Raw genomic sequence first — 27,404 nt, 5'->3', positions numbered from 1 at the left:
ACTGAAGCTGACACTGCTAACAGACTGTGGACCCATGGCACAGACTAGTGGGACAGGAGACAGGTCAAGATACAGGGTGAGATGTTTTTCATCACCAATAAAATATATGGAATTGGGGTTATGGTAATCTGATCCTAGATCTATGGTTAAGGGAAACTGCTACCCCCGAAGAGCCAGAAAACACCAGGGGTGTATTCATTATGCCGATTATGTTGCAAAAGGCTTCTTAAGTGGAAGCAAAAGGAACGAAACGGGACGGGACCTACCCGAATTTGTCCAATGGAAACTCTAGTTTTGCTCTGTTTGCTTCCGTTTGGTTTCCGTAATGAATTCACCCCTGTACGCCCCACCCAGTGTTCCACCCAATGACTGTATTTGAAGGTTCCACCAGAGTTGAGAAATTTTACATGATTTCCTTAAAAAAAAAAATAAATCATAAGGTTTCTGACGATGACTCTTATTTTTGTGTTCACGTTTTGAAGCGAGAGTACTTTGTTTCACGTCTCTGGCCGCACACAGGTGGTACCAGTGAGTGGACTAGTTCGTTTTGCATGGATCGGTTCCCCAGGTGGGTGGATATTTAATTTAGGGCCCAATGAAATGGTCTACAATGTGCACACCCCGCCCATTGATACAAGGTAAACGTTAGGTGGAAAGATTTGTAAAAAATAAAAAAATGTTAACAAAAAAACGGTGAAATCAATTGTGTTCCTGACATTTAATTCTAAGGCGAAGAACTTTGATTGGGAAGGTTGTGGCTTGATAGCTACGTTTGTCATGTTACTTTCATTTTTTTAAGTAAAAGTACATGTCCCAGTCTGATAGTCGGATGTTGAAGTTGTCAAGGTATAGTAGCCCAAGGAAATTGCGTCAGTTTTTCCTCGACATATTGATAAAGGTTGGTTGATTGTATGGCTCATTAATGAACTAACTATACGAGCATAATAAAGTGTATTTTTATTGCAAAACTTGAGTTGATTAGCTGCTCAAGGCATCGACTCTCGGTCGACGGTCGTTAGCGCCGAGGTGGATCCGCCTGTCATTGTCGTGAGTGCGGTGTGTGATGCTGCACTTTAGCGCCAGGCTGTGCTGTGTTGTTAGGCCGCTAGCGACTTATTGTTGATTTTGCACTGACAGTGCTAAATGTGTATAGTCATTGCAAATTGTGTAGTAGTAACTACTATCTCTCTAGCTTCATGCCAAAGTTTGGATGGAAACGTTATTGCTCTTATCGTCTTGCTCTCGACAAGACTGGCTATGCCGTTAACGTTAACTACTGTAGCTAGTTTAGCTAATGCTACCTGTTTAGCCTATCTAGCACGACGTTTTCAGGCTAGCTAGGAAGCTAAGTCTTGTTAACATCACTAGCAGCAGTTGGTCTCCAACAACTTATCCAGCTTAGCTAGCTAAGTTGCTGATATGACTTCCTGTATCAATTTACGCAATATGATACTGTTAACCAAAGGTAGGCTAGTGTCACTGATGGGACATCGGGTGTTGACTGCTGACTGTCGCCCAAAGGCCGGTAGATGGCGATATCGAAATTACTCTATCGTCATCTTCCGGCCTTTGGGTTATGCTGATTTGTAGTGACTGTCGAAACTGTTCAGACTTGACACTGACAGCACACGTGGTCTTCTAGTATGTGTCCCAAGTATGTATGGATTAGTTAGCTAGTAAATAGTCTGTAGTTTTTCCCATGCCATTTCCAGGTTGTCTTACTGTTTTTCATCACCCTAGGCTCCAATCTACTAGCCTACTGTGGAGGCTTAGACTGTCGTAATGTCGGAGCCCAAGGCACTCACCCCGACTGCGGCTGGAGACACATACAAAGGATGGCTATTCAAATGGACGAATTACATCAAGGGCTACCAGCGACGATGGTTTGTCTTGAGCAACGGTTTACTATCCTACTACAGGTAAGAATGGGGCGAGATGGGGTGGCATGACATAGTATCTCTTTGCATCCTCTGTAACAGATAACACTAACAGTTACCAGAAATCTTTGCTGCCTGCAATTCAGGGCCATTCCTGCTTGTGGGCATTCCTGCATCTGCGGGAACCCCTCTTTATACTTCTATTGGTCCATTTTTAAGCTAGGACTCCAGTACACAGGCAGGGTGCTCCAGTACAGTAGGTGGCGGTAATGCACCATAACATTGGATGCCAACTGCCGATAAACCCCACAGAAGAAGAAGCGGGGGGCGACAACGTCGATAGCTAGCTAGGACAAAGGTAGACGGTGTCCTTCGCCTCTGCCTGTATGGCACTGTTTTCCCGCAGTTCTGTTAACGACGGCGAGGGCAGGTGTTCGACAAGTGGGAGTGAAGGACGCTGTCTTCTATCTAGTTAGTTAGCTAGCTTGGACTCCGGTACACAGCAGGCGGGATAAGTAGCAAGCTAGCACACCAGTAGACAGTGTACTGCACCCCACCTGTTGGGCACTGCTTTCCAGCAGTTCTGTTAACAACGGCAAGGGCAGGTGTTTGTGCCAGTGGGAGTGAATGACACTGTGTTAGCTAGCTTGTTAGCTAGGAGGACTCTGGTACACAGCAGGCGGGGGCAACACCGGTAGCTAGGTCCTAGGATACCGTTAGACAGTGTCCTTGGCCCCTGAATAACTCTGATAATAGTTTTATTTCCCCTTTTGACCCACATTTGAATCGCCTAGACAATCAAGGGAAATCCAAAATAACAAAAGTGTCACACAAGCGTGAAGATGTCGTGCTCGAGGTGGGGGCGTTCCTGCAGATGCCGTAATGCCCCCATGCAGGAACGTCCTGAATTGCAGGCCGCAATCACGCGTTATTGGAAAAATCTAGAAGAATGTCATTGTTATCCAGGGATATGGCTACAGTCATTTTCCCACTGTCAATGTATAAACGGTTACATTATAGCTGTGATTTGCTTTGTGTTGACATTTCCCCTGCACTATAAGGTGAATACAACTTGTTCCTTTATATGCCTATCATGAGTTTTGACTATGGCGCACAGTATCATAAAGAAATTGAAGCTAGAGGTCATCGTGGAGTCCCTGTTTAACTCTGCCATTTAATGGTGTCACAATATTGCATGACTCATCTTCGTTTTGCTTGCAACAAAGACGTGTGTCTGAATGCTTGGCCTGTTTTCGGCCCTGTGGGGGGAGTCATCATGTCTTCATTGGGCTGTGTAATATGAGTCGTGTTTCAGTTTTGGAGACGCGTTGCTGTGTACCATTCACCTCCCACTCCAAGCTTGCTGTGTGTGTTGTGTGAACAGCACTGTTTGCCTAACAATTTAGAATCCGGTGATAAGCACATCCAACAATTCATACACTTTTCATGTTCCTCTCTCTGAGTCTTGTTGTTTTCTCTCAAATAACTTGCCAAGAGTGCATTTAGCAAGACATTTGCTCAAAGGTTTTTGCAATCATGCAAAATTGCCAAACCAGAAACGTTGCAATATGAAATGTTTTTCCAACACTAGGCTAGATTGTCCCCGAGATAGCATAGCTGTATTGGGTAGATTCCATATGAACAAATTAGTTAGGCAACAATAGCCAATAGTCCAGACTGGACCATAAGTCAGCTGGTTTCTATTGCCACGCTTCCCTGTAATCTGAGTATTGGGTCCCCCCTCTTTGCTGGTGTAATCCATAATGGTTCCTGGTTAAACTGGTTGTAATCAGAGACCTTTACTTAATGGAATGTAAAATAAAACAATGTGGAACAGAGAGCATTGTTGTCCAAAATTAGGTTACTCAATTTTGCTCCAACTATCCTAAAGCTTCCTCAGTCTGAACATATTCCCTAACCTCTTTCCCTGTTTTTGGTGTTTGCAGAACAACAGAAACCAGGTAGGCGTAATTAAAGTAATGTCTTCATCTTGGCTTCCAGTAGGCTTAGAGAAGCTTCTGCCGTATTGCTTCCTGTATGGTTCCTTCAGATGAGCAAACACTGAAGAGGATCAGGTTAGGGGGCTAGGAGTTGTTTTTGGACCAGCCGTACAAGCAGGAGTTGGAGCTGGTTCGGGAGTTGGAGCTGGTTCGGGAGTTGACCCTAGTTAAACCCACCCCTCTCTCTCGCTCTGTTTCTCCCCAGAACCCAGGCAGAGATGGGCCACACGTGCCGGGGCACCATCAACCTGGCAACAGCCAACATCGCGGTGGAGGACTCGTGCAACTTTGTCATCTCCAACGGCGGAGCGCAAACCTACCACCTGAAGGCCAGCTCTGAGGTGGAACGGCAGCGCTGGATCACCGCCCTGGAACTGGCCAAGGCCAAGGCTGTCCGCAATCAGGCCGAGTCTGGTGAGGGGGGGAGAAGAGGAAAAAGGAGGAGGGAGAGGAAGGGATTTGTCTGGGTAGAACAGTCTATGATGGGTCCAGTCAGAGGGTAAGGGAAGGAGGGTTGAGGGGGGGTGTCTGAGTGGACTGTATACTGTATGTGTTTGTTCATGTTTCTTTGAGAAAGAGGTGGTTATGGAGAGAGAACATGTTGTTTTCTTCTAAAAAATTACAGTTTACTGTATAACCCCTAGTTAGAGTGAGGGGGTGGGGCTATTATTCTGACATAATGTATTTATTTTTCTTCATGTACTGTACCAGTCAAATGTTTGGACACCTACTCATTCCAGGGTTTTTCTTTATTTTTACTATTTTCTACATTGTAGATAACATGGAATCATGTAGTAACCAAAAATATTTGAGATTCTTCAAAGAAGCCACCCTTGCCTTGATGACAGCTTTGCACACTCTTGGTATTCTCTAAACCAGCTTCATGAGGTAGTCACCTGTAATGCATTTAAATTAACAGGTGTGCCTTGTTTAAAAGTTAATTTGTGGAATTTCTTTCCTTAATGCATTTGAGCCAATCAGTTGTGTTGCGATAAGGTAGGGGTGGTATACAGAAGATAGCCCTATTTGGTAAAAGACCAAGTCCATATTATGGCAAGAACAGCTCAAATAAGCAAAGAGAAACGACAGTTCATCATTACTTTAAGACATGAAGGTCAGTCAATCTGGAAAATTTCAGTGCAGTCGCAATAACCATCAAGCAATATGATGGAACTGGCTCTCATGAGGACCGTCACAGGAAAGGAAGACCTAGAGTTACCTCTGCTGCAGAGGATAAGTTCATTAGAGATACCAGCCTCAGAAATTGCAGCCCAAATAAATGCTTCACAGAGTTCATGTAACAGACAGATCTCAACATCAACTGTTCAGAGGAGACTGTGTAAATCAGGCCTTCGTGGTCAAATTGCTGCAAAGAAACCACTATTAAAGGACACCAATAATAAGAAGAGACTTGCTTGGGCCAAGAAACACGAGCAATGGACATCAGAGCGGTGGAAATCTGTCCTTTGGTCTGATGAGTCCAGATTTTTGATTCCAACCTCAGTGTCTTTGTGAGACGAGGAGTAGGTGAACAGATCTCCGCATATGGGGTTCCCACCATGAAGCATGGAGGAGGTGTGGGGGGGCTTTGCTCATGACACTGTCTGGGGTTTATTTAGAATTCAAGGCACACTTAACCAGCATGGCTACCACAGCATTCTGCAGCGATACGCCATCCCATCTGATTTGCGCTTAGTGTGACTATCATTTGTTTTTCAACAGGACAATGACCCAACAATAAGTCCTTCAAGACTGTTGGAAAATAATTCCAGTTGAAGCTGGTTGAGCGAATGTATGAGTGTGCATAGCTGTCATCAAGTCAATGGGTGGCTACTTTGAAGAATCTAAATATTTGTATTTGTTTAACACTTTTTTGGTTACAACATGGTTCCATATGTGTTATTTCATAGTTTTGATGTCGTAACTATTATTCTACAATGTAGAAAAAGAAAGCACCCCTGGAATGAGTAGGTGTCCAAACTTTTGACTGGTACTGTATATTATTGTGTGTGTGTGTGTGTGTGTGTGTGTGTGTGTGTGTTAAACCCTTTCCTTTCTCTTGTTCTCCAGACGACTCTGGTGATGAGTGTCCCACGTCACCCCCTACCTCGGGACAGGGAGGAGGGGCACGTAACTCTAACTCAGAGGTACAGTCCACACTACGCACTCTGGGCAGCAAGGTGGAAGACCTGAGCACCTGCAACGACCTCATCGCCAAGCACGGCTCTGCCCTCCAAAGGTCAGAGGTCAACCCATCACTCTCACACAAACCTTACAATAAACAACTGGTTGAATCCCCATGTATAGACACCGATAGTAATAGAACAAGATAACTTTGCCCACATCCATAGAACACATCAATGGATGCAAAAAGCTTTTGTTCTGTTCTATCCTTATAAGCACATAGTAACTGGTTGGCCAACAAAGGGCTTAGATTTTGTTATGGACCAGATATTTGTTTTGGTTGCAAAGTAGTCTGAGTGAATAAACAAATTACATACAAAAGGGATGGGTTGAAGGGACTGGTTGACTCTCCTTAGCTGTGCCTCTGTCCTAGGTCCCTGTCAGAACTGGAGGGGGTGCGGCTGGGAGGCGACACGGATGGCAAGATCCGGCAGGTGACGGAGAGAGCCACGTTGTTCCGCATCACCTCCAACGCCATGATCAACGTACGTGTTGTTATTTGTTTTGTCGTGTGCGACACTGGTTTACAAAGCGTTGTACATAGAATACAGTCAAGGTGCAATAATTTAGTAAAGACCTCATTCTAGCTGAAGCCCACCGTACGAGCCATCTATCTTGACTGTTACACAAACATTTAGAAGGCTTTGTGGTATAGTATGAATGTTCTAAAAGCGTTTCCCTAACGTTCTCCCCCGGGCGTGCAGTACTGTTTTTGGTGTTTTTATAAAATGTTCCTCTAACCTTTCCCTAATGTTTCTCCCCCCAGGCGTGCAGAGACTTCCTGTCCCTGGCCCAGGCCCACAGTAAACGGTGGCAGAAAGCCTTGCATTCAGAGCGGGACCAGAGGATAAGGCTGGAGGAAACATTGGAGCAGCTAGCCAAGCAGCACAACCACCTGGAGAGGGCCTTTAGAGGGGCCACCGTACTGCCCCTCTCCCAGAGCAACCCCACCTTGGACAGCAAGAGTAAGGCATCACCTCTGACCTCGAATGATCTGTTACATTAACTCTTTGACCCCTGAACTTTAACCCCTTAACTCCAAACTGGCTGTTAGCCTGCTAGTTAAGTCAACCACTGAATCTACAACCTGCTCTCATTCATAATATTTTGTTTTCTCCCTCTCTCAGGTTCGGGCTCAGCAAAGGGTGACGCGAGCGACGAGGATGACGAGAATGAGTTCTTTGATGCTATGGAGGACCCGGCGGGGTTCATCACTGTACCGGCCGACCCCAAGTATCATAGGTCAGCACGCCTCTACCTCTTTCTTTTTACTCTCTGTTTCTCGCTCTCTTTCTTTCCCTCACTCAAACCTCTTTTTATCAATACAAATGGCATGGCATTTTATGAGCTATTTAAACTGAGCTTTTAGAAGGCAAATTGTAATTGGTAAAATGCATTTCTTTCTCTCTATATATCTCTGTTTCTTTCTCCTCCACCCAGAAGATCAGGAAGTAACGTCAGTGGTCTCAGCACTGAGACTGGAATTGATGACCAATCAGTGAGTTTGTCGCTGTGTTTTGACATTTTTTATTTCAAGGGACATCCTATGTACCGTAAAGCAAGTAATAAAAAAAACAAACATGTGTTTGTGTTCTGCCCTCTTTTTTTGGGCCGCCCACAGCTTTGTGACGAGCAGTCGTTGGGGTCCAATCCGGAGTCGCCGCAGTCCCTGGAGGTTGAGCCAGTGAGGAAGAGGCGGACCAAAATCCCAGACAAGCCCAACTATTCTCTGAACCTCTGGAGCATCATGAAGAACTGCATCGGCAAGGAGCTCTCCAAGATCCCCATGCCTGTAAGAAACACTTGTGTGTGACTATAGACTATTGCAGCACACCCTAACCGTTGCTTTCAGCTCTGTGCATTGTATTGAACGAGGGCAATCGTGAGAGAACATCTTTCTGGAATGAAATGCATTGACAGGTAACTGCCAAAATAATGGAAATGCACTACTTGAGTAAATTAGGGATACAAAGTATATTGAAAGCAGGCGCTTCCACACAGCATGGTTCCTGAGTTTATTAAGCGGTTAAGGAGCATAGGGGGTTTAAAGTATGTGTGAGACAGTGTTTTCCATCAACAAAACACCGAATGCTGGAATGTTTCATGGAATGATGGTGTTGCATCCCTCCAATAGAGTTCCAGAGACTTGCAGAATCAATGCTAAGGCGCATTGACACTTCATGTCAGTGTTTCCTTTATTTTGGCAGTTACCTGTATTTTTCCCTAACTCGTTCCATTCTAAGTTTCCTTTCTCTCCCTCTTTTCTCCCCTTATCTCAGGTGAACTTCAACGAGCCAATTTCCATGCTCCAGCGTCTATCCGAGGACTTGGAGTACTACGAGCTCCTAGACAAGGCAGCTAAATGCCAGAGCTCTCTGGAGCAGCTGTGCTACGTGGCTGCCTTCACCGTATCATCCTACTCTACTACGGTCCACCGCACAGGGAAACCCTTCAACCCCCTACTGGGGGAGACCTACGAACTGGACCGGCTGAGGGAGAGCGGCTACCGCTCACTGTGTGAACAGGTAAAAAAAGGGAGGGGGGGGGACAGGGGAAAGACTGGTAGGAAAGAGAGGGAGGGGGGGGAATGACTGGTTGGGAAAGAGAGGAATTGGAAAAACAGAAGGGGGAGTGAGGGCTACAGGTTCAAATGGCTAAGAGGGAGGGGGGCAGAGAGAAAGTATTAGAGAAGAAGCTTTGCATTCACAGTGGCTATATGTTTTTAAAACAATACACATTCAATAAACCACAAATTGACATCACAACAATTTGATCGTATCAATCCGGTTTATTGCAACTAGGAGACCCCTCCAGAACAAAAGCAGAGAAGGCCCTTAAGTATTAATCTCACAGCATAAAATGTTCTGTTAACACCAGCCCGAGAGGCTTGCAGGAAGTCACAGCATCAGCTGCTACAGTGTCACAGATACATTATCACTGTCCTCGAATCCAGTCTGGCGTCAAACATTAACCATAACATTCAACACTGGCAGACATTCGATACTGGCAGTTAAACAGGTCAAAGGTAAGAAGATAAGTACTTATAAACTAACAAGTGACAACTACTTAATTAGATATATTACTTAAACATACAGTACCAGACAAAGGTTTGGACACCTACTCATTCAAGGCTTTTTCTTTTTTTTTACTATTTTCTACATTGTAGAATAATAGTAAAGAAATGAACACTATGAAATAACACATGGAATCATGTAGTAAACGAAAAAGTGTTAAACAAATCAAAGTATATTTGAGATTCATCAAAGTATCCACCCTTTGCCTTGATGACAGCTTTGCACACTCTTGGTATTTTCTCAACCAGCTTCACCGGGAATGCTTTTCCAACAGTCTTGAAGGAGTTCCCACATGCTGAGCATTTGTTGGCTGCTTTTCCTTCACTCTGTGGTCCAACTCATCCCAAACCATCTCAATTGGGTTGAGGTTGGGTGATTGTGGAGGCCAGGTCATCTGATGCAGCACTCCATCACTCTCCTTCTTGGTAAAATAACCCTTACACAGCCTGGAGGTGTGTTGGGTCATTTTCCTGTTTGCAGCAATTCAACCATGAAGGCCTGATCCACACAGTCTTCTCTGAACTGTTGATGTGTCTGTTACTTGAACTCTGAAGCATTTATTTGGGCTGCAATTTCTGTGGCTGGTCATTTTAATGAACTTATCCTCTGCAGCAGAGGTAATTCTGGGTCTCCCTTACCTGTGGTGGTCCTCATGAGAGCCAGTTTCATCATAGCGCTTGATGGTTTTTGCGACTGCACTTGAATTTATTTTCAAAGTTCTTGAAATTTTCCAGATTGACTGGCCTTCATGTCTTAAAGTAATGATGTTGTTTCTCTTTGCTTATTTGAGCTGTTCTTGCCATAATATGGACTTGGTCTTTTACCAAATAGGGCTATATTCTGTATACCCTCCTACCTTGTCACAACTGATTGGCTCAAACGCATTAAGGAAAGAAATTCCACAAATTAACTTTTCAACAAGGCACACCTGTTAATTGTAATGCATTCCAGGTGACTACCTCATGAAGCTGGTTGAGAAAATGCCAAGTGTGCAAAGCTATCAAGGTAAAGGGTGGCTACTTTAAAGAATCTCAAATATAAAATATATTTTGATTTAACTGTTTTGCTTACTACATGTTTCCATATGTGTTATTTCATAATTTTTTATGTAGGCAAGATGCAGTAGATGGTATAGAGTACAGTATATACATATGAGATGAGTAATGTAGGGTATGTAAACATTATATAAAGTGGCATTGTTTAAAGTGGCTAGTGATACATTTATTACATACATTTTTCATTATTAAAGTGGCTAGAGATGAGTCAGTATGTTGGCAGCAGCCACTCAATGTTAGTGATGGCTGTTTAACAGTCTGATGGCCTTGAGATAGAAGCTGTTTTTCAGTCTCTCGGTCCCCGCTTTGATGCACCTGTACTGACCTCGCCTTCTGGATGATAGCGGGGTGAACAGGCAGTGGCTTGGGTGGTTGTTGTCCTTAATGATATTTTTGGCCTTCCTGTGACATCGGGTGGTGTAGATGTCCTGGAGGGCAGGTAGTTTGCCCCCGGTGATGCGTTGTGCAGACCTCACTACCCTCTGGAGAGCCTTACGGTTGTGGGCGGAGCAGTTGCCGTACCAGGCGGTGATACAGCTCGACAGGATGCTCTCGATTGTGCATCTGTAAAAGTTTGAGGGTTTTTGGTGACAAGCCGAATTTCTTCAGCCTCTTGAGGTTGAAGAGGCGCTGATGCGCCTTCTTCACCACGCTGTCTGTGTGGGTGGACCATTTCAGTTTGTCCGTGATGTGTACGCCGAGGAACTTAAAACTTTCCACCTTCTCCACTACTGTCCCATCGATGTGGATAGGGGCTGCTCCCTCTGCTGTTTCCTGAAGTCCACGATAATCTCCTTTGTTTTGTTGACATTGAGTGTGAGGTTATTTTCCTGACACCACACTCCGAGGGCCCTCACCTCCTCCCTGTAGGCCGTCTCGTCGTTGTTGGTAATCAAGCCTACTGCTGTAGTGTCATCTGCAAACTTGATGATTGAGTTGGAGGCGTGCATGGCCACGCAGTCATGGGTGAACAGGGAGTTCAGGAGATGGCTGAGAACGCATCCCTGTTGGGCCCCAGTGTTGAGGATCAGCGGGGTGGAGATGTTGTTACCTACCCTCACCACCTGGGGGCGGCCCGTCAGGAAGTCCAGGACCCAGTTGCACAGGGCGGGGTCGAGACCCAGGGTCTCGAGCTTAATGACGAGTTTGGAGGGTACTATGGTGTTAAATGCTGAGCTGTAGTCGACGAACAGCATTCTTACATAGGTATTCCTCTTGTCCAGATGGGTTAGGGCAGTGTGATTGCGTCGTCTGTGGACCTATTGGGGTGGTAAGCAAATTGGAGTGGGTCTAGGGTGTCAGGTAGGGTGGCGGTGATATGGTCCTTGACTAGTCTCTCAAAGCACTTCATGATGACGGAAGTGAGTGCTACGGTGCCATTTGTGATTTAGCTCAGTTACCTTCGCTTTCTTGGGAACAGGAACAATGGTGGCCCTCTTGAAGCATGTGGGAACAGCAGACTGGGATAAGGATTGATTGATTGAATGTGTCCATAAACACACCAGCCAGCTGGTCTGCGCATGCTCTGAGGACGCGGCTGGGGATGCCGTCTGGGCCGGCAGCCTTGCGAGAATTAACACAGAGGGGGCATCGATGGGTAGTGGTACCTCTAGAAACAGCCAGTTAATCAGAGAACTGTCAAGAGTTCCAGCGCTGTCCATCACCTGTGGTGCTGAAACGTTCCCTTCTGCTGTAGCACGTTCCAATAGTACGCCACATAATACCCATAAAACCACGGAAATGGTTCCAATAGTTTTTCCGCCATTCATTTTTCACATTGTGTATTTTACAAAAAAATCGAATGAACTGTGTTTTGATAGCTGTGAGTTTTATCAATGTATTTGCCTCATTTGACAAAAAAAAAACTTGCTATGCAAATTATTGATAAAGTTACCTTGTCCGAGAGATTTTGCAGTTATCAAAACGTCACGCCATGGTAAGCCTACACAAACCTTATGAATTAGTTCTAAAATCCCAATGGAAAAATGAATGTTCAAAAAAACAATTGGAACTGATTTCCGGGTTTTATGACTCATACTGTGGTACTCAATTCCCTGGGAGGAAAACATCCTTGTCAGCTGTGGGAAACAACGGCTCTCTTTATTCACACACTTACAATTTACATACATTTTTACATATGTTGTTTTTAGCCCAGCACAACCACATCTGACTCAAGTAATCGGCTAATCATCAAGCCATTAATTAGTCGAATCGGGTGTTTTTAGTGCAGTTAAAAATAAAAATGGTACCCTGTGGGTCCCCAGGACCGGAGTTGGAAAACACTGTGCTTAGTGACTCGTAATATCGCCCTTCCCAATCCTCCTTCATCCAGGTGAGTCACCACCCGCCTGCGGCGGCTCATCATGCCATCTCAGAGAGGGGCTGGACCCTCCGACAGGAGATCTCCCTCGCCAGCAAGTTCAGGGGAAAATACCTTTCCATCATGCCTCTGGGTAAGGCAGTGTGTGAGGACTGATAGCTGCCAGCCAACGTTTTCATCGCGCTCATTCTTTGTTTGTTTAGTTGGCATTTGACATGTTTACTGTGGTGTAATCGTCTTCCACAGGCTCTATCCAATGTATGTTTGAGAAGAGCAACAATCACTACTCGTGGAAGAAAGTCACTACAACAGTACACAACATTATTGTGGGCAAATTGTGGATCGACCAGGTAAGAAAAACATCACACACGATGGCTATATTTGTTAAAGTGACATTATCATGCCACAATCTTTGGAATAGACACATGCAGAACCTACTGTGGGTGTTAGGAGATTTTAGACCAATTCCAAAAAACATTCAAGATTTATTATGTTGATCTACACACACACACAAAGAATTCCATTCTCTCTCTTTCTGTTTTTCTTAGTCGGGCGAGATAGACGTGGTGAACCACCGGACCGGCGACCGCTGCCATCTGAAGTTCGCCCCGTACAGCTACTTCTCCAGAGACGTGGCCAGGAAGGTGACTGGTGTGGTGACAGACAAGGAGGGTAAGGCCCACTATGTGCTGTCAGGGACGTGGGATGAGAAGATGGAGTTCTCCAGGGTGATGCAGAGTAATAAGGGCGAGAACGGCACCGAGGGCAAACAGAAGACCGTCTACCAGACGCTCAAAGCCAAGGAGCTCTGGAAGAAGAACCCACTACCGTGAGTAGAGTGTGGATGAGGGCACTTTTTTTTTTTTTTTGGCTGAAAAGGTGCAGCGAACGAAAAAGACATTTGGTGTGTCAAAGAACACAGCTTTTTCAATCATCTCACCTCTGTTGTTTGGTCTGTCTCTTTCATGTGTCCCTTCTTTAATTCCCATCCTCTCACTTCCTCCCATCTGCAGTGAGGGAGCAGAGACCATGTACTACTTCTCGTCACTGGCGCTGACGCTCAACGAGCCCGAGGAGGGCGTGGCGCCCACCGACAGCCGGCGACGGCCCGACCAGCAGCTGATGGAGGCGGGCCGGTGGGACGAGGCCAATGCCGAGAAGCAACGGCTGGAGGAGAAGCAGAGGAGCGTCCGCCGCGAGAGGGAGCGAGAGGCCCAGCGTGCAGCCAACCTGCCTGAGGAGGGGGCAGAAGGGGTGGAAGTAGCAGAGGACGGTGAGAAAGAGGGAGGGGCGAGGGGAGGAGGTGCAAGAAGGGCTACATCCCAGTTTATCTCCTTCCTCCCAAAGTGTTCACTTGTTGACTTTCCTGTACTTATTTGAAAGGAAATGACGAACCCATGTCTCACCAATCCAATGTTTGAAGTAGTAAACAAGTGCACACTTGAGGATATTATTGGGACATGCCCAAGATGGGAGCAAGATCCATTTCTTGTGCTTGTCAGTAAGCAAGTACTCCCCATTTAACTTGAATGAGAAGTCTGGTCTCTTTTGGCTTCTATTGTAGTTAGAGAGAGGAAAAGGAGATGGAGGTAGGTCGGAGGAAAGACAAAGTGAGTGTGTCGTCCCAGAGCTGTCTGTGTTCATAGTCTACCTGTCTGTCCCTTTCTCCTCTTGTATATATCTGTCTGTCTTTCACACGTTGTCTGTCTCTCTGTCCCCCAAGCTGTCATTGAGGACTCTTTCATCACTGACTCGCCTTTGAAAAGCAAGTACTCCTCTCTTCCCCCTATTGTCTCACTCTACCTGTACTCTCACTCTCTCTCTCTCTCTCACACACACACAATCTGTTCCACTTTTCACAAGGTAGGTAGGTGTATGTAATTCCTCTGATCCATCATCTCATCATATCCCGCTTTCTTTATTCATCCATCCTTGGTTTGTGCTGTGTTCAGCCGATGCAGTGGAGATTGGTACGGAAGCGAGCCAGGCTTCGGACGAAAGCAAGTACCACAAACTCCCCCCTTTCCTCCGTCCATCTGTGTCCTTGTAGCACACTCCTTCGCTCTCTCCACCCTTTAGATCTTATTCCCTCTCCTTCTGACACTTGATCCTTCTATCACTTTCCGTTTTAGTGTGTGTGTGTATACAAAGGTAGTTAGCTAGCTTTTTTTGTGACGCAAATATGCTAGTCAATCAATACCAGGGTCGTGTTCATTAGTGCACACTGTAGCAAAACGTTTTGCAACAAAACAAGTTTCTTATTTGACAAGTTCAGGTAGTCCCTCGCTGTTTCGGGATGTCTTTCTACCTAAGGTGTCTAGTGAATACGACCCAGATTTCCAGGCTATGCCTAGAAATGACTTATTATTGTGTTGTGAAATTCACATTTGAATTCTAATACTCAAGAGGAGTGTTTTAAATTGATACGCAGCAATGTCCTGTGGTAGCAAACAGCTCAGTAGCGTAGTTAAAATAGGCTAGCTTAAATTTCACATCACACCAGTAAGCATCATCATATATTAATTTGATTTATTTGGTTAGGTTGTAGGTTCATACCCTCCCCCCACCCCCTCCTCTTCTGTTCATAATTTAATTTCTTTCTTTCAATTTTTCATGTTCCTCTCTCCCCCTTCAGCGGACCCCGACGATTCTCCACCTCACACTCCAAGCAAGTAGCCCTCTACTCTTTTCCTCTCTATATCACTGTCTTTCTATCCGCACACTCACAATACTCATCTGGCAGTCTTCCCTTTTGCAGCCCCACATGGTCCGCCCCTCTCAGAGTATCAAAGCAAGTATTCATTGTTCGGGACACACACAAACACCATGATTTAATTCTCGCACCTTTTTAGATACATTTTCCACATCATCCATCCCTCATATCTTTCCATTTGCCCCCCCTCCCCCCCTCCCAGTGGATGACATGGAAGGTCATTATGGAGCTGCTGTCAAAAGCAAGTAACACCAGTGCTGTTCTTTCTCTCACTCTCCTTCTGCCTCTTTCTGTTATTTGTCTGTAGTTTGTCTCCTTCCTCTTAGAAGCTCTAGTAGTTGCAGTATAACTTGGTTGAGAAATACTAGTTCCCAAAGTCTTACGGTGTTCGTGTGTCATCTTGTAGCACTAGAAATAACTCTGTTAACTATTGTAGCTAGACACCACCATACTGCTGCAATGTTGTCCTTGTCATCCTATTGTTCTAATGTTCTGCTTCTCCAGGATCATACCAAAGAGGGATGAGCCAATACTGTCATAATCATTGCTCAAGCGGTGACCGAGAAACACCTGACCTCATCCTTCTTTTATATGGTCTTGATGCAGAAGTGCCTTTCCCAAAGCTTCCATGGCAGGTCCTCAACATATATGGTTCTTTCAATAGATTAAATGGCTTTCTTTTTCTCTTGTTATTTCCGTCAGGCGTCCACCAGGACAACTATGAGTCGATGTGGTTCGAGCGGACCGAGGACGCCGTCACGGGAGAGTCCATGCACGTCTACAAGGGGGGCTACTGGGAGGCGAAGGACCACGGCAGCTGGGACATGTGCCCCGATATATATTGATTTTCCCCCCCCCATCAGCGAATTGTACTAACCCAGGCATTTGGAATATGGAAGGCCACAAGCCGCCCTTTTTTCCCCAATTGAAGAAGGGGCAACCTGGGTATTGACCCTGTTTAACCCCAACCCTCCCCCTTTCAGGATAGATTTTGGGTTGTAATGCCCCCTACCTCTCCCCTATCACTCTCTGTGGGGATGGTGTGCACAGGGGCAGTGAGACCCTGCAGCACAGTGCAACCGGACAGGGGGACAGACCTGCTTTCTTCTGGGTAGGGTCAAGTTTCTCCTAGATGCTGATCTGGGGTCTGTCTTGCATTTCCCACCACTGTATTTCCCACCATTGTGGGAGCCGAAGCTGATCCTAGATCTGTAGCTAGGGAAAACGTCACACCCGACGCGTCATCTTCACTACAATTAGATATCTCCCTTTAGATCCACTGGCAAGGCCTTTGTCTTTCTCTCCGTCTCTTCCTTTGCCGCTCTCTTTCTCTCACACTTCATCTCTTGCTATGTTAGTCTGGAAAAGACTGGGGGCAAGGTGGTCTGTTTGACAGATTCTAGCGATTTAACACTATCGAACACTAACTCTACCTTGCTCCTCTTCCAAAGGATATGGACTAAACGCATATGGACATGAACAGTATGTGAAGAGGGGGGTTATAATAGCAATGGGTTGGTGCTTATGTCTGCTTTGAGGCTGCCAGATTTTCAAAGCTTCACAAATGCTGTTAAGAGGTGTGAGTGTGTCCTCACATTAGCTCCTCTGCTGCTTGGCACATGGATAGTTTGGGCTTGGAGCCTGTTATCCATCTCAAAGCAGCGTAATTATCTAAATGAAGGATGTATCGCCATAAAATACTATTTAAACAGTTCCTACTACGCCCTACATCCCAAAGATAACTTCCGCCTCTTCCAACAGCAAAACAATCTAGCGTAGCCGTATAGTTTTCTTTATTAGGGTTAGTGTGTGAAGCAGACTTGATCGTAACATATTGGAATAGTGGCCTAGTAATTTACTGGGTGGATATGTATTCCCTATATAGTGCACTTCTTTTGACCCCCCCTATTCAGAAGTAGTGCACTATAAATTAATAGGGATTCAGTTTGTGTGAGGTCACGTCAAGAGATTACTCGTAATCTACATGAACTAAAGTGTGTGTGCAGCGCTAGTACAGAATGTGAGCTTGCTTTCCAAAAATACATCTTACTTTCAAGTGTACTTAATGTTTGAGGAAAAACTAAACAGAAGTTTGCTCATATTTGTAGATATCAAATGAAGTAATTAGTGCTATTAATAATATTGATTGTGTTTAAGGTCAGAGAACTCACTTTTTTTCCCTCCTAAAACTGGATTGTCCGTTAAGTCAATTTGTTTGATCACTACCGTGTTGTCCCAATCCCTGTACAACATATGACTGAACAGTTGTGATCCAACAGTTTGTTTGCACATAAGTTACACTGCTGTGAAGACCATAATGGTAAAAAAAAAAAGTACAAACACAAACTTGCTTCACAAAAATATCAGTATCAAAAAACCATTTGTGCGTTGTACCCGAGTTTATACTGGACCCATCTTAAGAGGTAAATTAGTCATACTGCCATATTGTTTACGGTCTGTCTGTCTTTCACTGTCTTTATTAATTCCGTCCTGTTTCTCTATTCATACTTTCCTGTTTTTATGCCCATTCATTCTCTTATGGATCGTGGTCAGTGCACTGTGGTGCTCTGAGTGTAACAGCATCGCGATTGTAATAAAGCGTGACTGGAGAAGTGCACACTTGCTTTATAACTTTATTCCTCTAATGCAACACACTAAAAAGTATAATCTAATGGCCCATGACAAAAAAGTTTGGGATGTGTAGCACAATTTGGTTTGTTTAATAGAACATTGCATTACACTCCAGTGAACATAAGTTGAGAAGAGTTCAAGATAAGAATTCTTCCAGCTCATGTTTGGATTTCCACAAAATAGAGGTAGGAGGCACTTTTTGCATCTGCAATGCTCCACAGATAGTTAATTGGTTTGCTGCTCATGCTCTCCAGTTCCAGCAGCCTCTCAGTGTTCTCACCATGTCGTCCCTAGGCACATCCGAAAGTATTGGATAGATTAAGCAATATGGTAAATTCCACCTAGCCTGATGGAAAGATTGAGCGCCTTTTTATCCCGGAGGAACTGCAACACCAGGTCTGTGTGTAGCAGATGGAACAAGCCCCTTTTCTGACTGGTTCTCATATCTACATGAAGTGCCTAGGGGGTGCTTCTGAATGTCCCATCAGTCAACTTGCACACTCCCTTTGCCACCTTTCTGTGCAGCTTTTGGGTTCCTGGGCTGTGATTTCTGCAGCATGGCGAGTGTGTCCCTCTTCTCAATCTTCCTCAGCTGTTTCTTCTTCATCCTCTTGATCTTCATTGTGTTCCGGATCTGGGATGGAAATGTCACAAAAAATAGCTCTTAGCCTGGGGCCATATGTATCACTCGTCAGAGTAAGAGGACTGATTTAGGATCATTATTGCCTTTTAGGTCACAAATGATGATAACATGTACATGGGGGAACCTGATCATAGAACAGCACTTCTACTCTGACAATTGACACACATAGCCCCTGAAGTCAGCAATAGAGATCTGCCTGGCTCACGTAGGTTAGAGTGAGAAACAAAGACTCCATCATTTGGGATCACGTGGGGCTGTGTGTGAGACTTACCACTTGCACAACTTCGGCTTTCCTCTCATTCTCAGCTCGCCTTTTCAAGTTCTCCTCATGCCGCTTCCTCTTTTCCTATATGGGACGAAAGATACCCAAACAATTACATAATGAGGGGATGCCTAAACAATCAGTTGCACTGCCAACCTCTGTGTGGTCCATATACTAATGCTGTGTTAAAGAACTGGGAACTCAAAAGTACGTTCCCAGTTGTCTTGAACGCACTTAAGTCGGAGATTGCAGTTTCCAGTTGTTTTAAACGCAGTTTAATCACTACTTCTTAAGATGTTAGTGCACTCATATGAACAGGTGATACAGACCTCTTTCTCCCTGGCTTTGTCCTCCTTCAGTTGCAGGGAATATTTCTTCACCAGCTCCTTCTCTCGCTTGGCCGCCATCTTCTTCTCCCAGGAGGAGCACAGGGGCTTGTCTCTTACAAGAGCCGAGAACCTGAAAAACAAGCATAAAAAGGTACATTTCATGACCACCATAGGCACAGTGTTTGCGTTGGCTGGGCTGACTAGTAATAGTTTTCATATGCATGCTGTTAATATATTGTAGGCTATTGCAACTTACCCCTATATGCCACTACTGACCTTTGTTTGTTGCGGTCTTTCCATACCCGTCCGGATTTCGGTTTCCCCAAAGGTATCAGGTGAAGTTTCTCATTTGACTCTGAACGAGTCCTCTTTTTGGCTGTTTTATTTGAGCGGTCCGGAACCGTCTCCATTGGTACGGGACCAACCTTGTTTTCCTTCTCGGTGCAATGTGACACAGCTGGAATAAAATGTACCTAATGATTTCTCTACAGGTTTGTCTGATTTGACTGGTTTTGGGTATGCCTCAGCTGTTGCCAATGCATTTGATTTGGACTCCCTGCTTGGAAGTTTTTTCGCACGAGCCTCGTCGGCAACGGGTTCCACGACTACAACCGCCGGTTTGGGTTCCGTTTGGTTCTCTGCATTCTCATTCGGTAATTATTGAATGACAGATTTCCTTGTTCGGCGTGTTGGAGTCTTCGGTACTTCAGAGTCAAGATACACCGCTGGGGTCCGTACTCTGCGCCCGCTACGAGTCCGAGTCACAACGGGAGGAGGCAACTCGTCCTCTTCGGCATCCAGTCCTACGTTTGGTGTTATTTTCTCACTTGTCGACATGTCAAAATGATATGATGGCGTGACCGCAACTAATCAATACATATGTTGTTATTTACAGACCTTTAGAAACGACAACCTTAGCAGAGTTCGGAAGCCCACGTGTGTGTTTATGATACTACCACCGAGGGAGAAGGGATGACAGGAAGTACGAGCATACAGTTTGTGCCTTGGGCAGTCCATGAGACTGCCGCCTACCGGTAAGGCGGTGGTACTGCCACAACACGTCGTCACATGACCTCGTCAACTTCCGCATCTCATTTGTTGACGTTCAGTCATTGTCAGTCCATCACGACATTCAAACATGGCTTGCTCATGCCGGGTTGGAGTTGTGCTATTGTGTTCCCTTTTTACAAGTACACTTACATAGTTAATTTCGTAGTAGCTTAGTCTGAATTAGTTTGAGAAAAAAAAGACGCATACAGCAAGCTAACGTCAGAATTGAAGCCTCCTTTTGGAATGCACTTAATTTGAATGATGTTTAGGTTAGCCTAAACATTAGTTAGTTTACTTGAACTAATCGCAGGTTCCTTGAACAATTTACCCGCTAGTGCACTGATTTAACATATCTGGATGGATTGCTTTCAAAGTATAGTAGCAAGCTAGCAACATTTCAAACTCTGCTTAGCTTGCATTACCTATCACAGTTGATCTACTGCAAGCTATAGAAATTAATAACCTAAATGTACATTAGAATGACCTCTTTCCCACTCTCTGTATTCATTTTAATCGAGAAGTAGGCCTTTTCAGCTCTGGCAAAGCGTCAAGTAAATAAAATGTAGTGCAAAGTGTTCGTAAACATAATCTAGTTTTGGCAATAGAAAACAAAGCAGAATGTCGGCACAGTTTCATTCTCTCCCACTACCCCGGACTGGACTTCCCCTCACTACTATATATATGGTGGTGAGAACGTTTAAAGCCCCTGAACTGTGGGTTACCCTGTCTGTGGTTGATCTACTGCAAGCCATATAAATTCATAACGTAAATGTGCATTAGAATATCCTCTTTTGCTCTCTATTCATTTATCAAGATGTAGGCCTTTTCATTTTATACACCCAACAACAGAACTTGACTAGAGCTCAACGATTGGCAGTCACCGTTGTTGTTGCCAACCTTGTGCCATCAGCTGATAAATCATCTCTTCACCATAAAAAGCTGAACCTGTAACAGAACAGTTACGACTGCAATGACGTAAATGTCCCTCTCTCTCTAAAGTCAGTTTGATGTAGCCATAAAAAAAACAGCACTGACTCCATGGCTCCCCCAGATTTAAAAACTACTATATGTGACTCTTACTGTGTTGAAATCTCTGTCAGCTTGGAGTGCCGCAGACCTTCAGTGTGGAATACAATAATGACTACTTCCGTAAGGATGGCGAAGAGTTCCACTACATCTCCGGTAGCATCCACTACAACAGGATCCCCAGGGCCTACTGCAAAGACAGGCTAGTCAAGATGTATATGGCCGGACTGAACGCCATTCAGGCGTATGTAAACTTAGCCTGACGACTCACACTAAGTTATTCTGCTGCTCCGTCGTTCGCTATATACTTTACTCTGAGACTGCCATCATTGAAGTCGTTTGTGGTGAGTTGTAAAAAAACAATGGCATCAGCGATTGGATCGTCTCTAACCAATAAGAGTGTCAAAGCCAATGACGATTTTTTAAACCGCCTCTTTACCCATGTGTGTTCTGGCTCTGGCATAACCCATCGGTTTCTGGACCAATGAGACGGCCCAGAATGTGTTCGCATTCGGTGAAGGGTCGGGAGGTATACTCCGATCCAGACTCATTGTGTAGAAGAGACTTAAGTCCGTAGGCTTGGTGTAGCATTTAGCAAGGAGTCTGGGTAGCCAGGCAAATTTAGACTGGCCACTATGTCATAAATACACTGAATACCAACCAGTTAGATTAGTGTCTTCAGTGTTCCTTCTAGTTTTCAGTTAATCATTTCAGTGGCCAATTTGGACATAGAATTGACGTTGATCAAAGTAATTAAAAGAGCCATTTAATCAAATCACGTCCAAATGTTGATAACCAGACAGAATTCCTTCATCGGGCCTTAAACCTCAGACAGAGCTATGATTTACCATCTGGTGGTATGGACTTAAATACTACTTCATTATCCATTTTGGTTGAACAATAACATTTGACATTCCAGGTACATCCCCTGGAATTTCCATGAGCCCAACCGTATCGGTACAACTTCAGTGGGGGGACAGGGATCTAGAACACTTCCTGCAGTTGGCCCAAGACATTGGTCTGCTGGCTGTACTGAGGCCTGGGCCCTACATCTGTGGAGAGAGGGATATGGTGAGATTGTAAACAATTGTTTTATGATAAATATACCTGTTAATGATATGTGTAAATGTGTTTGCAAATTGTACCTGTATTCCTAGTTGTTTTCGGAAGACGATAAGTCACAATGTAGTAACGACACTTCTACATCAGCCGTGTATTTCTTGACGGACTGTGTGATAATTTGCCCATTTCATGACTTGATCTTTAGGGGTGCTTGCCTGTCTGGCTACTCCACAAGAAAGACATGGTCCTGCGTTCCTCAGACCCAGGTGTGTATTGACCGTTAGATGAGAATGCAATGGATTCTATTAGTATTACAATATAAGAATTGGGTTTTTATGACACCTAAATCCGTTTGTTTCAGATTACATTGCGGCTGTTGACATGTGGATGGGCAAACTACTGCCAATGTTAAAGGGTTCCTTTATCAGAACAGTGGACCCGTCATTACTGTTCAGGTGAGCCATGTTGATATTTAATGATTAATAAAAAATGATTTGGAGAATCAATAGCAAAAGTTTGGATAACTTCATATTGTGCCCAAACTCTACAATTCAATAGAATGCTGTTTGTCAAACACTGCCTCCTATTACCTTAACAAGAGACCATCTCCCTCCTCCCCTTCTCTCTCTCTCTCAAGTGGAGAGTGAGTACGGCAGCTACTTTGCCTGTGACTACAACTACCCGAGTCACCTGACCAGTCTGTTCCACACCCACCTGGGGAACGACGTTGTGCAGTTCACCAGACGGGGCCAGGGTCGGGTACCTCAAGTGTGGCTCTCTGCAGGGCCTCTACGCCACTGTGGACTTTGGCCCAGGTAGGCTTCTGAGGCACAACTCTAGGATCAAATTATATTTACAAAATCACTACCATACTGATAATAGGGAAATTGCAAAACTGACCTTAGATCAGTGTCAAGGGGGAACTGATGCAAGTCAAAATATACACAGCAAAGGTCAATGGTGATAATTTCTTTCCTCTCTCTGCAGATACATGTTTATTGGAGGAACCAATTTTGGATACTGGAATGGTGAGTAAAATTGTTCAATGATCCCATATTCTCTATTGCTTTATTGCAGAACCCAATCTATTTCACTTTATTTGGGTTTGGCCATGATGTGAAGATTAATTTATTTAAGTGATAATACCTATTAAGCCGGTGTTTGGAGGATATATTGGCACGGGTGTTGTTAGGCCCGAGACGAAGTCGAGTCAGATGGAACAGAGTAAGTAGGCATTTTAACGTCATAGATTTAGCTGGTGGTAACTTGTGGAATAGACACCGGCTGGAATGCGGTTTTAACCAATCAGCATTCAGGATTAGACCCACCCGTTGTATACAATCAAATGTTTTTCTCTTCATACTCTCAGGTGCCTATGCCCCCCAGCCTACTAGTTATGACTATGATGCTCCGCTCACTGAGGCAGGAGACCTCACTGACATATTTTGCCAGGATGTCATCAAAATGGTTGGTAACAGAGATATTGTACAACATGTCATACATATGCTATTTTTGACTAGATGATGCTTTCTTGTGACTTTTTTATAGCCAATGTTTCTATGGTCAGCATTTTTGTACCCTGACTTCTTCTAGGCTTGAAATTAGTAGTAATTAAAGGTAAATCGGTCAGTTTTACAAACGATTACCTAATGATGTAATATCCACCTGTATTTTCCCCCAACAGTATCGGACGATACCGGAGGGACCCGTGCTTCCAACACCTAAATATGCCTACGGAGTTGTGCCAATGAAGAAGGTAGATAGTCATCAGACATTAAACATTTGACTTAACACTTAAACGTTTTTGTCATATGCACGGATTAAAGAGAAGTTTACACAGTACAATGAAATGCTAAAAAAGGCACTGGTGAGACTCAAACTCGGGATCTCCTGTTTCCTAGACAGGCACTTTAACCAACTAAGCCACAGCGCCAGGTAGAAATGACTTTACCTGACTTTGTTGACACATTGCGGAGAAGTGTTGCAATATTTACATGTAGCATTTTAGTCATTTAGCAGATGCTCTTATCCAGAGCGACTTACAGTTAGTGCATTCATCTTAAGACCGCTAGGAGGGACAAGCATATCACAGGCATAGAAAGTACATTTTCCTTAAATAGGGGGGAGGGGGTCAAGTGCAAGGGCTGGTTAAGTGTTATTATAAAAAAAAAACATTTATCATAGACATGTCATATTACTCTAAAAGCAAATGTATATTTTCTCTTTTTCCTCTTGTGTTGATTGAGCATGGAGTGTACACAGTGTAGAATAGAATCCAGGAGATTCCAACAGAATGTGTTTCTTTTTGCATTCTCAGCTCCACACAGTAGTCGATGCTCTAGATATACTATCCTTCTCCGGTCAAAGCATCCACCCGTTGACCTTCATTGAGATGAACCAAGTACAAGCTCAATGTCGGTCTGTCCTATTCTACACTAAGTAGAAGCAGCTATGGTTGTTATGATCCAAAATGGCTGAGAGGCTTTAGTCCGTCTTATTTGTTTTCTCTCCAAAATCCGTTTGGGTTCGTCCTCTATCGGACCAAGCTGCCTGTGGACTGCAGACCTCTGTCCTCACCACTGAATGGAGTACATGACCGGGCATATGCATCAGTCGACGGGGTGACTTAGTCATCGAAACTTCCCCTGCAATTCATTTGGTTTGCTGCAAGTTAACATGTGGTCAACAATGGTCACTGGTCACAAATCATTGTCCAATTTCGGACAGGTTCTTGTCCCAGCTCAGCACTAGAACACCCAATTTAGACCATGGTTAGGGAAATCTGTGTTGTAGTGCTGGACTGGAACCAAGATCTGCACACCATGTAGGTCTCTGGAACCAGGGTTGATGACCACTGTCATTCATACAAAGTCAGACCGAGGCACTGATTTATTATCTCAAAAGAGGAAGAGAGAAAAGTCTTCAGGTTCTTCAAAACAGAATATGTATGTTGCAATTCAATATGGTCTGTCACCAGGTAGCTGCAGGAACCCTAGAGAGGGATTAGGCCCTGACCATCAACATGACTGGGAAGGCTGGGGGTCAGGTGGACATACTGGTGGAGAACATGGGCTGAGTCAACTATGGGAAAGACATCAACGACTTTAAGGCAAGATGTTATTTAATTGGAGTCTGGGAAACCAACCCTAAGTGTCCTATGCGCACATACGACTATGATTTTTTGACTCCCTTCCTTCCCCCTCGCTCTCTCTCCCCATCTATCCACCCACCCACCAACACACACACACACACACGGGCCTGGTGTCTAACCTGACATTGGGGACCAACATCCACACGGGCTGGGCCGTCTTCAGCATCGACAGGGCTGTTAGCCAGGGTCTTCTCTGGGAAATGGGCTCCAGGGAGGCTGGCCCCCCACCACACTCTCCGTCCCCTCCTTCTATGGGGGCACTTTCGTCATCCCGGACCTGCCCAGGATACCTACATCCAGTTTCTTGACTGGAGAAAGGTGGGGTTTTACCTTTACGAAGATTTTAATTGGTTGTTGAATGGCTGTACTGAATGTTGTTCCTGAGCAGGCACCACAACTACAAGTGACCTTTATAGATAATGTGACTGACTAGTCCACTGCAAATTACCTTATAGATAATGACTGTCTAGTCAACTGCAAATTATCTTATGTGACTGACTAGTCCACTGCAAATGACCTTATAGATAATGTGACTGACCTGTGTCATCTGTGCGTCGACAATACTGGTGTGTTAGGCATTAGCCTTAGACACACCTCTTCAGATCTCAGGCAAGGTTACTCATCACATAAGCGTGGTTTACTGAACCACGTTATTTTCATATACCCTGGTGCAACATACTTGTTCATGGTCCCTGACATTACTGAATCCTGAACACATCCTGAATCCTATTTGTTTTTATCACTAGGGTCAGGTGTGGATCAACGGTTTCAACCTGGGCTGCTACTGGCCTGCTCGCGGCCCACAAATCACCTAGTACGTGCCCGCTAGCATCCTGAGCACGCCCGCGCCCAACAGCGTGACCGTCCTGGAGCTGGAGGGGACCCATGCACCCCTGGGCCCTGTACTGTGGAGTTCGCCAAAACCCTAGTCCTTCGCCACGGTTGTCTGACCAAACACCAGAGGGCGCTGTTGCATAAAGAGGATCTCATGAGCTCTGAAAAATGCACTTACTATACGCGATCTATTTGCACTGACATTTTTTAAATCAAAAAGTAATGTTTGTAAATGAATCACGGGTGGCTGTACCGCTTACCTCTATTTGACAATTCAGTGTCTTAAAACCCTACATGATTGTTTACACAAGCATCTGTATTCAAAGGGAATTAAGTATGTGTCATTTGAACAGTATTTATGTTTGGAAATTGAATCAAGTTCACTAAGGAAAATGAGTCATTTAGAAGGGCTATGAACTTGAGTACCCTAAATATAAGTTGAGGTCAGTGGTGCTCAAATCATGAACCTGGAGGTCCATAGTACTGCTGTTTTTTTTTTAATGCCAGTGATCTATGCAGCCGACATTATGGCTTTCTAAAGCATTTTCACAGAGATCACATTCATGGTAAACGCTGGCATGTCTGCTCAAGTGTAAATTACCTTTAAAAGTTTCTTATAGTGCGCTGTGCTATAGAGCGCCTTGCATTAAATCTTGCCCTATATTGTGAATTGGGGAATTGTGATTGGGAATATGTGTGTCAAATTATCTGTGCCTTATTGTGTGCCACCTAACTGGGATATTATGTTTTCATAGATTTCTGTAATGAACCATTTTGGGTGTCTTGCAAATGAATAGTTATTGTGTTCAACTGGAAACCTCATCTGCTTCTTTTGCACAATTTAATTATTTCAAATACTTTGGTATTTCTTGGTTGTTATTTCTTTTAAATGTGCAGGCATGAACCATGCTGTACTTTTTGATTTGTGAATGCAATATGATTACACACAAATGACATAGTACCGCACAGATGTGAAGTTAGGATTTGAAATACAACCCTACATTAAAACAATCCAAATCTTAAACCCAACTATGGAACAATGAAAAGATGAACACAGGAGAGGAGTGTAAATACAGCAGCAACACTATACACCCATTATTCATTCCAGAAGCCTCTGTTGTGGCCAACAGCTTCTATACGCCTGCTCTGTAGTGACTCTTTGAAAGGGTATATGGGCAGCTGCAACAGAGAGT

At 44.5% G+C, this 27,404-nt stretch overlaps 2 protein-coding genes, 1 long non-coding RNA gene and 1 other non-coding gene across 17 annotated transcripts; 2 read left to right on the top strand and 2 right to left on the bottom strand.

The window, feature by feature from the left end:
• The first annotated feature begins 372 nt into the window (after nucleotides 1-372).
• Nucleotides 373-17,840, top strand: LOC106609944 (oxysterol-binding protein 1). 14 transcript variants are annotated; one of them, XM_014208996.2, is made up of 20 exons: nucleotides 373-638; nucleotides 1,741-1,919; nucleotides 4,083-4,291; nucleotides 5,948-6,116; nucleotides 6,435-6,546; nucleotides 6,828-7,026; nucleotides 7,189-7,303; nucleotides 7,502-7,559; nucleotides 7,683-7,853; nucleotides 8,341-8,586; nucleotides 12,523-12,643; nucleotides 12,757-12,860; nucleotides 13,059-13,339; nucleotides 13,524-13,783; nucleotides 14,234-14,275; nucleotides 14,463-14,510; nucleotides 15,146-15,178; nucleotides 15,269-15,301; nucleotides 15,426-15,464; nucleotides 15,926-17,840. In XM_014208996.2, exons 2-20 carry the CDS (start codon nucleotides 1,783-1,785, stop codon nucleotides 16,066-16,068), a joined length of 2,520 nt encoding a protein of 839 aa, XP_014064471.1. In that variant the 5' UTR covers nucleotides 373-638; nucleotides 1,741-1,782; the 3' UTR covers nucleotides 16,069-17,840. The 14 variants fall into 14 exon arrangements, with proteins under 14 accessions (XP_014064471.1, XP_014064472.1, XP_014064476.1 ...); XM_014208997.2 differs by having other exon boundaries at nucleotides 386-568; XM_014209001.2 differs by lacking the exon at nucleotides 373-638 and adding an exon at nucleotides 646-898 and having other exon boundaries at nucleotides 7,505-7,559.
• Nucleotides 17,841-17,842: 2 nt separating this feature from the next.
• Nucleotides 17,843-21,336, bottom strand: LOC106609946 (coiled-coil domain-containing protein 86). The gene is made up of 5 exons (XM_014209012.2): nucleotides 21,219-21,336; nucleotides 19,365-19,545; nucleotides 19,089-19,218; nucleotides 18,769-18,843; nucleotides 17,843-18,488 (listed from the first exon to the last, which is right to left on the bottom strand). The coding sequence occupies exons 2-5, from the start codon at nucleotides 19,496-19,498 to the stop codon at nucleotides 18,339-18,341; spliced, it is 489 nt and encodes a 162-aa protein (XP_014064487.1). The 5' UTR covers nucleotides 19,499-19,545; nucleotides 21,219-21,336; the 3' UTR covers nucleotides 17,843-18,338.
• Nucleotides 21,292-25,503, top strand: LOC106609947 (uncharacterized). The gene is made up of 9 exons (XR_006770769.1): nucleotides 21,292-21,508; nucleotides 22,084-22,235; nucleotides 22,432-22,492; nucleotides 22,588-22,681; nucleotides 22,864-23,041; nucleotides 23,214-23,254; nucleotides 23,596-23,693; nucleotides 23,911-23,982; nucleotides 25,204-25,503. It is a non-coding gene; the product is annotated as an uncharacterized lncRNA (long non-coding RNA).
• Nucleotides 24,086-24,159, bottom strand: trnap-agg (transfer RNA proline (anticodon AGG)). Its single transcript has one exon. It is a non-coding gene; the product is annotated as a tRNA-Pro (tRNA).
• Nucleotides 25,504-27,404: the final 1,901 nt, after the last annotated feature.

This window comes from Salmo salar, chromosome ssa08, assembly GCF_905237065.1.
Source record: "Salmo salar chromosome ssa08, Ssal_v3.1, whole genome shotgun sequence".
In the NCBI taxonomy this organism is placed as follows: domain Eukaryota; kingdom Metazoa; phylum Chordata; class Actinopteri; order Salmoniformes; family Salmonidae; genus Salmo; species Salmo salar.
The sequence above is the reverse complement of the archived record's forward strand: the minus strand, read 5'-3'. Positions and strand labels throughout refer to the sequence as shown.

Excerpts from the sequence above, each read along its gene's own strand:
- LOC106609944 (XM_014208996.2), top strand. The coding sequence starts at position 1,783 with ATGTCGGAGCCCAAGGCACTCACCCCGACTGCGGCTGGAGACACATAC. Across the intron at positions 7,304-7,501 it reads GCCGACCCCAAGTATCATAG|AAGATCAGGAAGTAACGTCA; the intron begins GTCAGCACGCCT and ends TCCTCCACCCAG. Across the intron at positions 13,784-14,233 it reads GGTGGAAGTAGCAGAGGACG|CTGTCATTGAGGACTCTTTC; the intron begins GTGAGAAAGAGG and ends CTGTCCCCCAAG.
- LOC106609946 (XM_014209012.2), bottom strand. The coding sequence starts at position 19,498 with ATGGAGACGGTTCCGGACCGCTCAAATAAAACAGCCAAAAAGAGGACT. Across the intron at positions 19,219-19,364 it reads AAAGACCGCAACAAACAAAG|GTTCTCGGCTCTTGTAAGAG; the intron begins GTCAGTAGTGGC and ends CTTGTTTTTCAG. Across the intron at positions 18,489-18,768 it reads AAGCCGAAGTTGTGCAAGTG|ATCCGGAACACAATGAAGAT; the intron begins GTAAGTCTCACA and ends TTTCCATCCCAG.